Source organism: Vanellus vanellus, assembly GCF_965231255.1.
Source record: "Vanellus vanellus genome assembly, chromosome: Z".
Classification (NCBI taxonomy): Eukaryota; Metazoa; Chordata; class Aves; order Charadriiformes; family Charadriidae; genus Vanellus; species Vanellus vanellus.
The window spans coordinates 61,074,394-61,089,444 of record NC_138908.1 but is presented as its reverse complement, the minus strand read 5'-3'; the positions used below and the strand labels follow the sequence as shown (position 1 = coordinate 61,089,444).

General features: G+C 36.8%; 1 protein-coding gene across 1 annotated transcript in view; it reads left to right on the top strand.

Annotated features, from left to right (window-relative positions):
* ANKRD31 (ankyrin repeat domain 31) overlaps nt 1-14,430 on the top strand; it is a gene marked incomplete at its 5' end in the record, with an annotated part of 63,096 nt that extends 48,666 nt beyond the window's left edge. Inside the window, 2 exons of the mRNA XM_082497996.1 lie at nt 235-331; nt 12,977-14,430. Coding sequence (XP_082354122.1) covers nt 235-331; nt 12,977-13,128 — 249 coding nt within the window. The 3' untranslated portion in view covers nt 13,129-14,430. The remainder of the gene's footprint in view (nt 1-234; nt 332-12,976) is intronic.
* Nucleotides 14,431-15,051: the final 621 nt, after the last annotated feature.

The following is a 15,051-nucleotide window of genomic DNA, read 5'->3' as shown; positions in this document are numbered from 1 at the left end:
ATTGAAATGTCAGGGTGACAGGGACAAATGTTGCAAAAATACTGGAAGAGTTTAGAGAGCTTTGCAGATGGGTTGTATTATGCTTTTTTAAATTTAGAATTCCAATTAGCAGAATTTCTGCTTGATCTTGACACAGATTAGACTGTTAAGTGTATAAACTCAGTTTTATAAGACAAGTGAAATCTTTACACCTATCAGAAAAAGCCAGTTATCCATTTAGATTTGTTTGTACAGGTTACATATCTTGGGACACAGTTGTCAAAATTTCTTGTTGAAGAAGCATCAGTTTCTAGTGACCTGGAATTACCGTCACAAGAAAGAGAGCCTTTCGGTATGTACCACTTAAAATCTAATATCTGCCATGACTGAAAGCAGCAGAAAGTGGTTTCTAAAGAGCTTAAATTCCAAAATTCCTCTGTTGCTTTCTCATTTTTTTCTGGGCTACATGCTTGAAAAATAAATAGTGCCAGAGTTTAGACATGATCTCTAAAGAATTATGTTTCTTTTCTTCCGTAAATTGGTTGTATGAAGAGAATAATTACTAATGACTTGGTTGCTATGTAAAAAATATTTACATAACATTTTACATTAAAAATATTTACTATGTAGTGAAATTTTTAATAAGCTAATTTAATACTTTTTTTATTCCGTTGGAAACTCAGATACACTTGCATAAATTTAATTGCATGTACATCTTAAAATCACATTAAATAATCTGTGTTGGTGGAAATCCAAGTATGCCCAAACAACAGTAGTAACTAGGGGGATATTTCATTCTCTAAAAATAAACAGTCATAAATAGACTGCATTGATATGACAAAATGACATTGAACAATTTTTTCAGAACTGCCTGGCAGACTTAAGAACTTCAGCCTAATTTTGATAAATAATGTGTTCCTAGGGAAACCGAAGTCCCTTTGACAGCCAGTTGCACTTGGAGTCTGAAAAGCTTTTGGGCTTTTGTGTTTGGTTCTGTTAATTTGATGATACACTGCACCTCACATGAACTAGGATACCAGGCTTAGTCTGTTCTTAACTTACTAAATGTAAATTAAAAGATAATACTTTAAAATAATGAATTTGATATTTAGACTACCATGTTCTACTGCTATTTCCTTCAGGCTAAGAGCATCCAGAAGATGAGTTTACATTGCCCTGCTTCAGTAACTTAAGCTTATACCAGGTGTAAGAGACTTAAAAATGGATTCAGTCTCCTAACTTTCTAACAGGCTTTTGAATATTTCACTAGTTCTTGCAAGTTATTCCTCTCATGGAAAATTTATGGTAAACATTGCAACTTCTAAAATGGAGAAATCCATTTATTCAAAAAATACTCTTTACAAATAAAAATCAGCCTGAAGATCAGTAAGTGGTTCTTTTCCCCTGTTTTTTGCAAATAGATCAGGGAAATCTGGGGAAGAATATTTGAAGAAGTTCTTTTGTTATGTGTAGTTTAAGATCATGGTAATGCCTAACCATTAGCCCTAGGTGAGAAATTGAGGGAGGGAAAGCCAAAACGTTCTCGGTTTCAGTTCCATTTCAGATACTATACAGCCAGATACATAGTAGGAAATTAAACAGTGTCTTAAATCATTCCAGAAGAGGATTAACCTGCACTGTTGTATTGTGGGAACAGTTGCAGGTATTGGGCAGCTCCTGAATAGTTTCCAGGCAGGGTTCAGGAGTTAGCTTGTTCCAAGGGCTGTTCCCAAGGGGCACTTTGCCTGCAGCCAGCCTTCTGGAAAGTTTGCTGATGTGGATGTGAGCTATTCTGTGCCACTTGCCTGGGGATGTTCCCAGGTACTCTTTTATCTTTCTAATATACTTACAGCCTGTGTGTATTTTAGAGTAGACGTTTATCCTGCTATTGTAAAGAATTAATCTTCTTTTTTTCTTTCTGTATTAATGAATTGAATTTTTTTCTATGCATCCCAGAGCATCGTTAAAAAAGAAAACTGGAGCTTGATAATTTGAGGAGTTGTTTTTGGAGGAGAATGCTGTTATTTTAAATACCCCTCACCCCCCCCCTTCCAGCTTCCCATATCTTAGCTTAATGTTCATTGAGCTACTGTATGAAAAGGATGGGGAACTGGGAAGAAAATTATTACAGGCAGTGGCTATGTCTAGCCATCTTTTAACAGAAAGAAGCAGCTACCACTGAATTTTGTATAGAGCCAAATTTAGGAAGCATGTCCTAAGAACCTCTACCAAATCAAGGTCCCTAGGCAAGACAGGTGAAGGAGTTGCTGCTCTGTGGCTGTCAGCATAAGAAATGTTCCAGCTTTTTAGCTTGGTTGAGATTAAGGTGCTTCAAGGTTTGTATAGCAGCAGATTTTTAGGTAGCTGAGGAGTGTTAATGCAAAATACTTGTAGAGCTCATGAAGTAAAGCAGTCCCAGACCAATGCAGGTGTTTAACAGAAGCTTTAAAGTTTTCAATTTGAAATTAGCTGTCTCAATCCTAACTAAATTTCATGTTATGTTCCTTCTTTGATCCTGAGCCTTTAATCTCTGCTAGGATCACACTAGCAGAAAGCAGGAATTACTGTACTCAAGTCTGAGTGAGAACTAAACATTTAGAAAATAAACAGTACTATTAGAGTGTATATATATATAGGAAAGGAGAAGAAACAGTGATTATATGGCTTGGAATTTATTCCTCTGTGCTTTCTGGTACATGTAATGATGACATAATGTTTGCTAAAAGTGACCAAGAATAACAAGGATTCAGAAGCAGATGTCAGCTGACGAGCAGATGTCAGTTGCAGAGCAGATGTTGGTGTTAGATATTTCACACTGAAATTCCAGCAAAGTGGCTTAGAATAAAAGCATATCCAGTTGTTACAGTAAGCATGATATGTACGTTCATTTTGCAGATTGCTATTTCAGGAAGGTGGTCTTTGGAAAACAGCATGACTAGTGCAATTCTTGTGCTCTGGCAATCCCTTACTGCTTTTAATAACCACTATAAAGATTAGAACAACTCTTGCTCACCATTAGTTCATGAAAGACCCTGAAGTTGTGTGGAATAAAGACTGTTTTCAAGGAATCCAGATGGTTTCTTAATGGATGAACAGTGGGAGCTGTTTCAGAAGGTTTATATTAGTGTTAGTTGGGGTATCTAGCATAAAATGAGCAGCTAAGCTCAGTAAGGTTGCATGAAAGCAAATGAGAATAGTTTTGCTGTGATCATATGTGATACTGTGTGTTTCTGTTTTCCTTGAGACAAGCAGTGAACGCATGCATGTATTTAATAGGCTACTTTTCAAATTAAATTTGAGTGACATTTAATGTAATTTTGCCAAGTAAGACATAAATTAAAAAAAAAAAAAGAGAATGCCTCGTTCATCTTACAGCAGCCATGGCTGGGCTGGTAAAGAGGCAGCGAAAAGTCTGCCCTTGCATGTTAGGTTGTGTGAGGCTAAGTGAAAATTTCAGTGTTTACCTTTAAGAAAAATAAAAAGTGTAACTGCTCTGTACATTAAACCACCAGCGTTAAATAATACTGTTTGTTCTTAGAACAAAGTAGTCTTGACCTTTTTGTGCTCTCAGAAAGGAATTTTATCACGAGGGATCTCAGCAACCACAACCAGCACCATGAGACTCCTCGTACTGTCTCCATTGCTCAGCCTCATGAGAGCTTTGACCTGAGCAATATGCATCCTTGCCACAAGCAGAAGTTGTGCAAACATTGCGATGCACTGAAAGAGAGGCAGCTATTACCAAAGAATTTAAGAGTAAGATTTTTTTTAACTGCCTAAAAAACCTAATGGTGGGTGCAAAGGATATACTAGAGATACAAAAGGAAAAAGAAAGTAAGGTGGCATGAAATTGATTTATGTGGGGGAGAGAAAGAGTGGTAGGGAAAAATGATGATGAGTTGGATTGATCTAAATGACCCAATAATGAAGTTTTTCAGAGCTCAGTATTTGACTCTCTTGTGTCCAAATTAGAAACATTTTGTTATTTTGCTGTAGTTAACAAAATAACTCCATGTCATTTTAAGTACTCAGTTAAATATCTCCACAAAATAATAGCATAGACAAATGTCTTCTGGATTTAGATGGAGAAATATGATACAAAACCATTGCTGTATAATCTAATTTAACCTAATTTAAAAGTAAGAGTGGAAATGTTCCTGAAGACGCTCTGATCTTTGTGGAGTTGGCTGAACTTTTAACTTTGTGTTTTCATTATTACATTTTTATGTTGATTGCACATTAAACCCTATCTGTAATATTCATACAATTTTAACAGTGCTTACGGCACTTTGACCTAGTATTTTTGCCTTTACCATGTTTGATTACACTGTGGATTGACCACAGCGCAAAGTCGGACTGGTCAGCTCAAACCCCCACTGTGCCCAATGTCAGGTAACACTTTGCACTGAAGTGGGTAACAGTGCTGAGTCAGGTCTGCTGTGGGAGACAGTAAGAAGCAAATCAGAGGTGAAGTGCATAATCAGTGTCAGCCATTGCAAATTGAAAGTGTATCCACACGAGAAAGCACTGCTTTCTGCTTCCGCAAGTCTATACAAAGGCCCTGCAGCTACAGTGCAAAGGATTAAATAAACGCCAGAGCTGAGAATCCTCTGCAGAAAATGCTTTGATATCCCACTTCTTTTTTGGTTTTTTTTTTGGTAACAGAAGCAAATACACTTAGTATCTTAAATGCCAGAGCATAATAGTTGGCAAGAGCTGGTCTTTAAAGTTACAAAAAATAGATTGTGTTGTAGATTGCATTCACATTTACGTATGAAAAAAACAGGTTGAACTGCCCTTTGCTATGAATTGAAAAGTTACACAGGTTATGGCTCATACGAGTTATGTTTCTCTGCTGAACAGATAAACAGCCACATTCACGTTTTCTCAAATATAGTTACTAGTTACAGTTCTGCTTACCAAGATAATGGTCTGCTAGCATGTATGCTCCTTGCCACCCTGTATCTGAGTGCTCAGTCCTGTGTGGAAATGTAGCAAGAGTGTAGAGTCATTTTGTAGCAAAGGTAACCTCTAACAGACAGTGGGGATTATGCAAAATTAAAGATTCATAATACAATTGGAAATTTACAGAACTGTTCCTCTGTATATACATTTTTTGCTTATATCTACTACAATTACACTGTTAATTGAAGGAAGAAACTGCTTAACATGGAATATAACCTTTAAAAAATGTAACCAGCAGCCCAGTTTTCACATCTCTAGCTTGTAGAACCCAAACCTTTTGCATCCAGTTCTGAGAAGCTTTTCAAGTTTCATAGTCTGACCAAAAATACTTTTGAAAGCAAACTACGAAAAGCAAACTCCTACTTAAGATGGAAATTCCTTTAAAAACAAGTGTCTCGGGGTGAGTATTTCATTGAGTCTCTTAAATGAAGATTTGGAAGTGCCATGAGAAGCCCCATCAGCCACATATGGATTTGCTGTATTTGTTTGCCCTCTGCATTTGTTTCCAAAGATCCAGTCAGATACACAATGCCGTCACTGTTTTACTTCATGCTAAATAAATTGTGAATGTAAAACTCAGCTGTATAAATTGGCTTTTAACTAGTTTACTTTTTGAGCTTTGCTAGGGCTGGAAAATTATAGAAGAGTAATTAATTTCAGTTTTCTTGCTAGTCAATCTTACCTTCTTGTCTGATGCACCAGTGCGGAGTTGTGATGCTGAAACTGCTGACTTGGCAGGAGAATATTTAAATCCAAATGAATTGCTCCAGTAGAATGAAACCAAGCTATTAAGTATTTCAATACCTCCTAGATAGGCATAAAATTGGCTACTAGTAAGCATCACACGTGTGTATTTGCAAGAATCTTCTATTAGATTTTAAATTGTAAACCCCTCAGAAGAGGGATCTCATATGCATCTTTGAACTGGTTGAAGATATTACTTTGGTATTAATCCAAACAATACATCTAGCCCATTGTAGTATATTTTTCCTGCAATATGTTTAAAGCTCCATGTAATTATAACGCAAAGAAATGTTAGCCATACTTGAAAGCTTGCAATATATTTTTGTGCTGCATAGTACTCTAGTTCAGAGCCCCAGACTCTGCTTTGGCTCAGAAAATTATGTCAGAAACTACTTTCATTTGAAAACGGTACTATTCTTATTTTCATTGGAGGAAAGCTGGAAAAGATGATGAATGTTGTTTAGTGACTGAAAAGTCAAGATGTAAACTGAGAACTCCAAGTTTATTTATTATTTTTTTTACAAAATGGCATGACTTAAAGGAGCATGATTCTGTATATCTGAATATTTGATTTGGGTATTATTGAAGTAGTGGCTTGTCATCACCATCAATAATGGCAATAATAATATGGAAGAGGAGAAGTACTTGGAAGTGTTAAAAAAACAAAACAACAAAACAACAACAAACAAACGACAAAAAAAAGTAAACCCCAAAAACCTCACAAAACCAAACCCCTAGCATCTAATATATGTTTTCCTTGTTACCTATAGCAGAATATTAATCAACTACACAATGTCCCTGTTTGTGTGACTGTGAAAGATGGGGAGATGAACCATAAATTCTTTGTATTTTGTGCTTTGTAAGCAAGGTGAGATTGTAGACAAATACTTCTATCCATAATATTTTTCCATCTCAGAGGTATTTCAAGGTGCTGCTATTATACTGTTTTCTTTTCTTTATGGCTTACAGACAAAATATTTAAAAGTATTTTCCAGTACTTTAAAGTTCTAGGCATTTGCTTTAGGTACTTACATACTTTACAAAGAAGCACATAGTTCTGTCAGCAGAATTTACAAAGCTGTATTTCCCAGTAACTTTCCATACCATGACTGAAGTATAGGCTTCCTCCATCTGCAATCTCTCCCTTTCCAAAATCCTCTACCTGCTCTTATTTGACTGTCAGCAAGGTAGAAGGTAGAATGTTGCATGACTGACTCAGAGTTGAGCTATATGGCCAGCAAGAGCCAAAAAAAAAATCACTTTTTAGGAGGCCAAAAAGGAAAAAAAAAAAAAAAAAAAAAGAAAAAAAGAGAAGCAGCTCTCAAGGACTACATGCCATGGAAGCCAATTCTAAGAATTTAATGCCTGTCTTTCTTATCTGTCAGCCAGGTTTTTCTGAAACTGGCAAATCACTTCAAAAGTAGCTAGGTGACACTGATTGCACAGAACCATCGACCAATGTAAGTTAGGTGGGGCCTCTGGAGGTCTTTAGTCCAACCTCCTGTTCGAATTAGGACTAGCTTCCAAGTTAGATAAGGTTGCTCAGTGCCTCATCCTGTCAAATTCTGAATATCTTCAAGGATGGACATTCCACAACATCTCTGTACAACATATTCGTATGCTTAACCATGCTCATGGTGGATTTTTTTCCCCACATTCCTAGTTGGAACCTTGCTCGTTAAAGCTTGTAACCATTGCTTATTTTGTTGCGTACAGAAACCTTGTTTCCTTAAGAAACCTTGCTAAAAGTAAGTAAATTGAGTCCTGGTTGGAGCTTTAAACACTGGGTTTCTAGCTAGCCTTTTTACTTTGTGAAACAACTTTTAAAAGAAATCCTTTGATAACTGACCCATCTTCTTAATTCATCAGCTGCACTATAACATTTTCAGCTGCTTTGGTGGTCCTATGGAGACTGAGAGAAGACTAAGACAAACAGAACTGTTGTAGATAGTCTTCCTAGAACACATCTATCTTTTCTTATCTTACTTATGAAAGCAATAAATGAAAGGCAATGTGACAAACAAGCAAGCTTCAAGAGGCAGTGACTTCAGCTAGCGCTTTCCTTGGAAAGGAGAAGACAGACTTTCTTGATGCCACACTCTGGTAAGGTCAAATGAAAGCATTTAGGAGACTACCTGATGATCTTACTTTGGTAAGCGTTAGGATTATATCACAATTCTATCTTACCTTTTTCAGGAGTGACTTTTAACAAAGTTAGGACAAAGCTTCTAAACAAAACAACTCAATCTTTAAATCACCACATGATAATAGCCTAAGAGAAGGCTCTAGAAATTGTTCTGAGGCGGTACATAAAACCCACTGAATGAGTCACAGCTCCTGTAGATTTTGCCAGTGCATGAAAACCATGAGGTATTGTTTTTTCTATCAAATAGCTGTTCTGACCGGAGCTGAAACTTGATTTATACTTTTCTTCCATTTCTTCCAATCTGCATTTCAGTGTGCTATAAACTGCAAGAATTTTTAAGTGTTCTGTTTTTAATTGCACAAGGTTGGCCCTGGAACCGCTTCTTATCTACTATCTTGGTACAATAAATTCAGGTTTTCTAAAATGGTTAGAAATAATTTTAGAGAACTATGTATTTTCCTTCCAAATGAGTATACAAGTGAATCATTATGTAATCAAGTATACAATAATAACTCAAAATAATAAGATTAAAAAGAAATAAACGTATGGTGGGAACCTGCGCTTTTCTAGTCATGCCAAGAAATACTCTCCTATGAATGGTTTTAAAGCAATCTTAGTGCCTTTTAATAAAGCATACTAGTGTATGCATTTGTTGTTGTTGAACTCAAACTCAGTAATTTGATATTTAAATAGAGTGATTGACTTAGCTGAGAAACTGAAAGGCCATCCGGACAGCTGTGTAAAAATATCAGACATTATGTTTTGTTTTAAAAGTACTTATTTTCTTATATTTTATTTATTTGTAAATTCCATCTTGACTATAGATTGTTTTCTGAGAGGTTGTATGCATTTCCTGATTGGTATTTGCATGTATGTCAATTGTACCTCTCACCTTTTGAGGAAAAAATCATGTTACAGCTATACTAAAGAAGGTAAGAGCCACTGAGGTTTTAAAGTGTGCTCTTATTTTCCTGATAGGTTATTGTAATGTTGATGGATTTCTGTAATAGATTGGAGGTTTTGAGTTCCCCACATTTTTAAATGAAAAACTTAACAATATCTTAATACACCAATCCAAGGACCCTGAAAAATAATAATTCAGAATATATCATATCATACAAAGTACTTGTTATTGGCTAACAAGCGTATTCCCCATGTATCTAGGAGAAGAGAAAAAAGTTACTGTATAAGATTTTGATGTAGGCAAAAGTTTTAATGGGGAATAATATACTGTATTTATATCACTTATCTGGACAATGCTTGCAAGAAAGCTATAAAGTATTTTACATTTTTCAGATATTTAGAAACAGAAAAATTTACTATTAACTGAGTCTCTCAAAAAAAGTATAACATCTTCAGGTCCGTGTGGTGGGAGCAATACTTTCTGCCACAATAAACTTAAAATAATCAAAGACATTTCAGCATAAACCTCAAAGCCGATGCTTAAGAATAGAAGGCATGAATTCTTGATCTTCAGACATACCTGCAAGTCCTTTTTCCAAGCAGATACAGAGTGTAACTGTTATGAAATACTTTCAAAGAAGAATGATTCCAGATACCTAATCTTTTTTCTGCTTTATGACATTGCTTTTGCTGATCTCACTGGACGACAAAAAGAAGGAATGAACTTCTGAGGAATACTATTCTTTATTGAGCAGAAGAAGAAACATTACTTTCTCAAATCTAAAGTTTTATCTAGAAGCAACAGAGTAGACTAAGGAATTGTGAAAGTATTAATTATGTTCCCCATTATTGCTATACAAATTCTTGTTATAGACAAATGATGAACTGAACCTACAGAGCATCCATAGTGAGTTGTGTCTGATATGTGAAGGAAAGAAGCGTAGGCTGAGGGGCTATCAGAAGGTGCTCTTAAGTCCTTCTGGCACTGTTATAGCTGTGCTATGAAATATTTGGTCATTATAGTCCATTAGGTAGCTACCAAACTGAAATGATTTATTTATTTCATGAGGTGTTATAAATAACCTTCATTTTTTTTCAAAGGGTCGTAACTACCAATGCAAAAAATGCAGCATGCATAATTTAAATCACCTGATAAATAAATTCTTGGGGGAAAAGTACTTTCAAAATCAGGATGGGGGTGGACACAGAGGATCACAAAGCAATTAGCAAAAATCCCTGATGGCCTATATATTTTAGGGGATGGACACCTTAACTTCAGGAGTCTGACTGGCATGGTATGTCTGATTGTTAGAAAAAGATCATTCTTTCCTGATTGGTTTGTAAAGGCAGAGACCTTGGACTCCAACATTCACAGGAGAAAAAAGAATTAAGATCTATATCAAGTGAAGTGAATCAAGAACTGTGGAGAGACCTAGAAAAAAGCAAAAGCATTTTGAGGGTAAAAAAAATTTTAAAAAACTACCAGGAAAGCATCGTATTTTCTCAGAGAAAGATCTAGTCTTACAATGATGATCTGTCCAGAGACATCTCTTTTTCCAAGATGCTAGGTCTTGATCAGCTGAAAGAAAAGTTATTTTCAAAATTACCACTAGCATGGGCAGAATGCACATGCCTCAATTCAGTAGCAGCCTTTTAAAGAGCCAGAGGATCCAAAAGTGTTGTTTATGCCAGGCACTGGCTGTCATTTCAAAGGCTTTACTTGGACTGAATGAACAATGCCTGTTGGGACTCCGGGATTGTGACTGTTTTTTTCTAAGTTCTTGTGAGGAGTGTGGGTAAGGCCCAAGAAACTCAAAAGCTCTTAAGACAAATTTTTGTTCTAAATACTCCCTTCTGGCTCTCTAGATCAAATGCTGTCACATTTAAGTGCATTGTTCTTAGATCTTCTGTTTGCTTATGCATCTGTATCCCACGTCTAGACTAGCTGCACTGAACCAGATCCATTTCAGTCAGAAGAATAACATCTCCTGTGACTTTGCAACAGACACTGCAAATCAGTTCATCTTTCCCTCAGATGTGATAATAATCTTTACCTGTTTTACAGAAGTATTGAAAGTGGATTTACTGATACCTGTAAATTGACTCAAATATGTTGCTCGAACTGCAAAAGCATTTAAATTCCTTTTACAAATAATTTACACAAGTAAAATAGTTATAAAATGCTTAACTGTATTTCTGGATAGTTCCAGGACTTTCTTGCTTGGAAAAAATAAGGAGGATACTGGTGGAATAGCCATTTTTAAAAACTCATCTTTCGGGCTATTTTAACAATCAGAGAATGGTGACTCTGCACAGAAGTGGCAATCTTTGGTGACTAACTTTTGTGCAACTGGAGATTCTGGTCTGACATTTATATAGCTGCACCACTAACAGGAAGTCTCCTTAAATACAGTTTTTCCTGTTCTGAGCAGCCACAGAGACAAGGTCTTGTAAACCTGTAACAAAATGGAAACAGAAGTCGAAACGCATGTAGAATAGTTTCAAAACTGTAAGGGTAAAATAGATGCCAACAGTGACAGAAAAGCTATTAGCAAACAGGATGGAAAAAGTACCGAGAAATGATGTGTTTTCCCCAGATTTGTGGGGAAAAAAGCTCATTCTGCTTGATACTGATGGATACTTTATCTTGTATTTCATGAAGATGGCAGAAAACTGGGAGAAGCTACCAGGACAGCAAGGGCAGGAAAGCAGAAAAGACCCTGCCTGTGTGCATCTTGCCTTACTAAGCCGCCTTCTGTAACTGAGGCACTAAGATGAGTTTTGGATAGCAGTATGGGAACCTTTGTCCACTGCTTACAGTCTGTAAGCTGCCAGTCTTTTGTAAGGAGATGAGAGTTAACAGACAACAAAAGGGAGAAAGGAAACATCAAAGTGGGTATTAAAAGATTAAAAATAACAGTAAGCAAAGGGAGGGAGAAAAGGGGAAAAAAAGAAAGACAAATGGAAATGGGAAGGACATTAGTTGGCTGTGTCAGAATATGGAGGAAGAAACACAGGGATTAAATGTTCAAATACTGATCCATCCCTAATGGGGAAAAAAATTCTCTGTGGATATAGAAACTTTGATATCAACCACTGATGTCAGAACTGATGAAGCCAGCTTTGGGATGTATAAATTACTGTGCTTTGCTAACTGTTGACTGTTACCTAAAATTACTGAAAAGTAGAGATTAGAGAGAGTAGAGATTTTAATTATTCACTCAGGTAAAGTTGTATTTATGGTAGAATGCTGATATTTAACCTACAAAATCCAATAGGCAAAACATTAGTTTTGCTTCTTGAGACACTTGGTGTCTGAACACTGGTTTTTGTTGGCTCTTTGGTTTTTTTGTTTTTTAAACAGAGGCCACCCCTGCTTTCATGACAGCCCTCCCTATCTTGATAACATCTGCTACATGTGACAGTTCTTCCCTCACTGGCAGTTTCTGTGTTGGGCTGGTTGTGGCAGCTCAGCAACTCTTGTATTTTGTGCAAGGGTATCAAAGGGAGAAAAATGTGGACAACAGGTGAACAAAAGCAAGTAACTGTGAAAATGACCGTTCCAAGTGCCTTGTAGAATCTGTGCTGTTATGGAGAAAATGCCTTATAACAACTCTTACTGCTGGATCTTTACTGTGGTACTTTGTTACTGATTTTAACAGTGAAAACTAAAAGTTCAGCTTCTCCTGCACTGACACAAGTTTATGCATAGCAATAGTTGCTTCGGTCCAGCAGGTGTTTAAATATCGCAAATACCCATTTTTTCAGTTGTGCAGTTTCTTGTGTACAGCTGTATGCCTTCCTTTTTATATAGGTCTTTTGGGGCTGTAAGAAGGGAATTCCCTGTGAGAGTCATTCCTTAATTTTGGGGCAGTACACTAAACTTATGCCTCTGTGGATATGTGTAAAATTCAAGCAATACTGAAGAACAAGAAGAACAACTGCATTTTCCTGTTGCATAACTGGAAATGGCCAGGACGGTTGACTTCTCACCCTGAGCACTACTGAAGTGTAGTACAGCCCTTGTCTCACTGAAGTCTGGGTGCAAGTGAGAGATACTGATAAGCTGGCCGGGGTCTTACGCTACAAGATTCCTAGGACACATTGCAGATTCCTAGGGGTTGCTGATGCTTATGTGGTTCTAACAAGCTGTTGGCACCTCTCTAGATAATCGTGCCAGTGACTGATTCCCATTACTCTAATATACACTTAGTAATCGTATGCATTCCTTTTCAGCAGGCTCTTCTGTCCGGTTCAACTCAGTGGAAAGTCTGACACATTTTCTTCAATTCCGTGAGGTAGTAATGATAGGTAAAGAGGAGTTTCTACCATGCCCTCTAATGGAAAAGCACTGGAATTTCTACAAAGGATGTGAAGGTTTTGGATTCTAAAGACTTCTTGAGTGATAACATTTTTTTTCTTCATCGTCACTTAAAAGTAAACATTTGAGCTTTTAGAACTAAGTGCTTTGTTACTGTCGTTTTGATAAATCATTTGCCCAGCACTTGGAGTGGACTGAAAGATTGTTTGGGTAAATGAGGAACAGGGGAGTACTTTGTAGCAGGTGAGGATAATGGTCAATATTGAATTTTGCACAGTAAGATTAAGAAATAGGGAAGTTGACAAGGACTGTTATACACTAGTGCTCATTGTGAATTATATTCCAGGTTGATAACTTTGTATGAAATTCCACTGATTTCAGTGACTGCCCGTCCTTGACGGGGGCTGCATGGAACCAGATTGGGATCAACACCGATGGTCACTTCCTACATCTAAACCTGGAACTGCTCTGCCAGAGCATGTGCTATCAGAAATGGCTGCACATGTTTGTGTAATAACATAAGCTGTTAGGTTAGTAAAAAAAAAAAAAAAAAAAAAAAAATCAAGATGGGCAGCTTTGAAAATCACCAGCAGCTTTCCTTTGTGTGACATGGATATATACAAACATTTGAGAAAAGGGTGGGTGCTGGGAGAGTTTAAAAGAGGAATCTTGGCCATTGGAAGTGCTCAGGGAAATTCCATTCATGTTCCAGCCAAGTCTTTCTGATAGGCAGAAATCATGCTGGCATACAGCAGGAAATACAGTTAGCCTTTTTGTGGAACACGAATTTTTCCACCTAACAACATCTTAGATATTCACCCCAATCTCTGGAGGATTTCTATTTGTTTTAATTTTACAATGTGTGAATCTGGCTCAGTAGCGTATTTATACCACATTTGACTGTCATGAGAGTTTTCTGCATTCAAATGGCATCCTTGCTCTTTCGTTGTCTGGATTATAAGAAGAGATGAAATAATAGCACATGCTACTGCTAACACCAATGAATGGGGTGAGAAATATCTCCTGTCAATACGTAACAACCTCAGCTAGCTATTTGGAGTGCGAAGCGCTGTTCTGCAGAGATTTGATTAGTATTTTAAACAGAAGGTTGTTTAGGGAAGAGAGAGGGGCCTGATGTGCTGGTCTGCTGTGCCCTAGGATGCATGAGCAATCATAGCCTGATGGGCTGTAAGGATAAAGAATTGAAAACTGCCTGGAAGTCAAAAAAGTTAAAAGGCTACGGAGTGACAGGTATTTCGTAAAGGTCACTTTCCACACAGAAAGAAAATAGAGCCGTCTCACAGCTGCAGCAGCAAAACAAACCTGAAGGCATATTGGTTTAAAGGAAATGTTCGTTCAAATACTACACTTCTGCTTTCACTGAAAAGTGAAAGACGTTCGGCTGTTAAAATGACTACTGAATTACTTACATGTTTGTTCGACATTTTTTCTGTGTTACAAGGTGTCTAATAAAATTAATGTATAAAAATGGGAGGATTTGACTGTAATACTTTTAGTCCATTATATTAACGTGATTACATGACCTAAGGCAATCCTAAGATTCAGTGACAAAAAATCTGATTCATTCAACCTGGGCAAAGAGGTAGAAATGCAAAGTGTTATGTGAAGACCACTGTCTCTTACTGATGCTATATGTAAAAGTAAGCTACCAGGTTTTTTTTTCAATATTTATATTTTATATATGCATCTTGAAAAGCGTGTTAGCTTGGCAACATATGTTTTAATATGACTAACAAATGTAGGAGTCTGCTTCCCAAATCTTCTTACAACTGTGAATTTTCCATATTGTCCCTGCTGGAATATTTTTCTCAACGTAAAGATCCGTTAAGAGATGGTAGAAAGTTACACCATTGTGAATAGGATGTTTTGTTTTCTCTGTTAAATTTATGCTAAGTGTCCTTTTGCGTAAAAATATAAGCTGTTACCACAGGTCAAAGGTAGGCAGCTATTAGTCATCCTAACTACAGCAGAG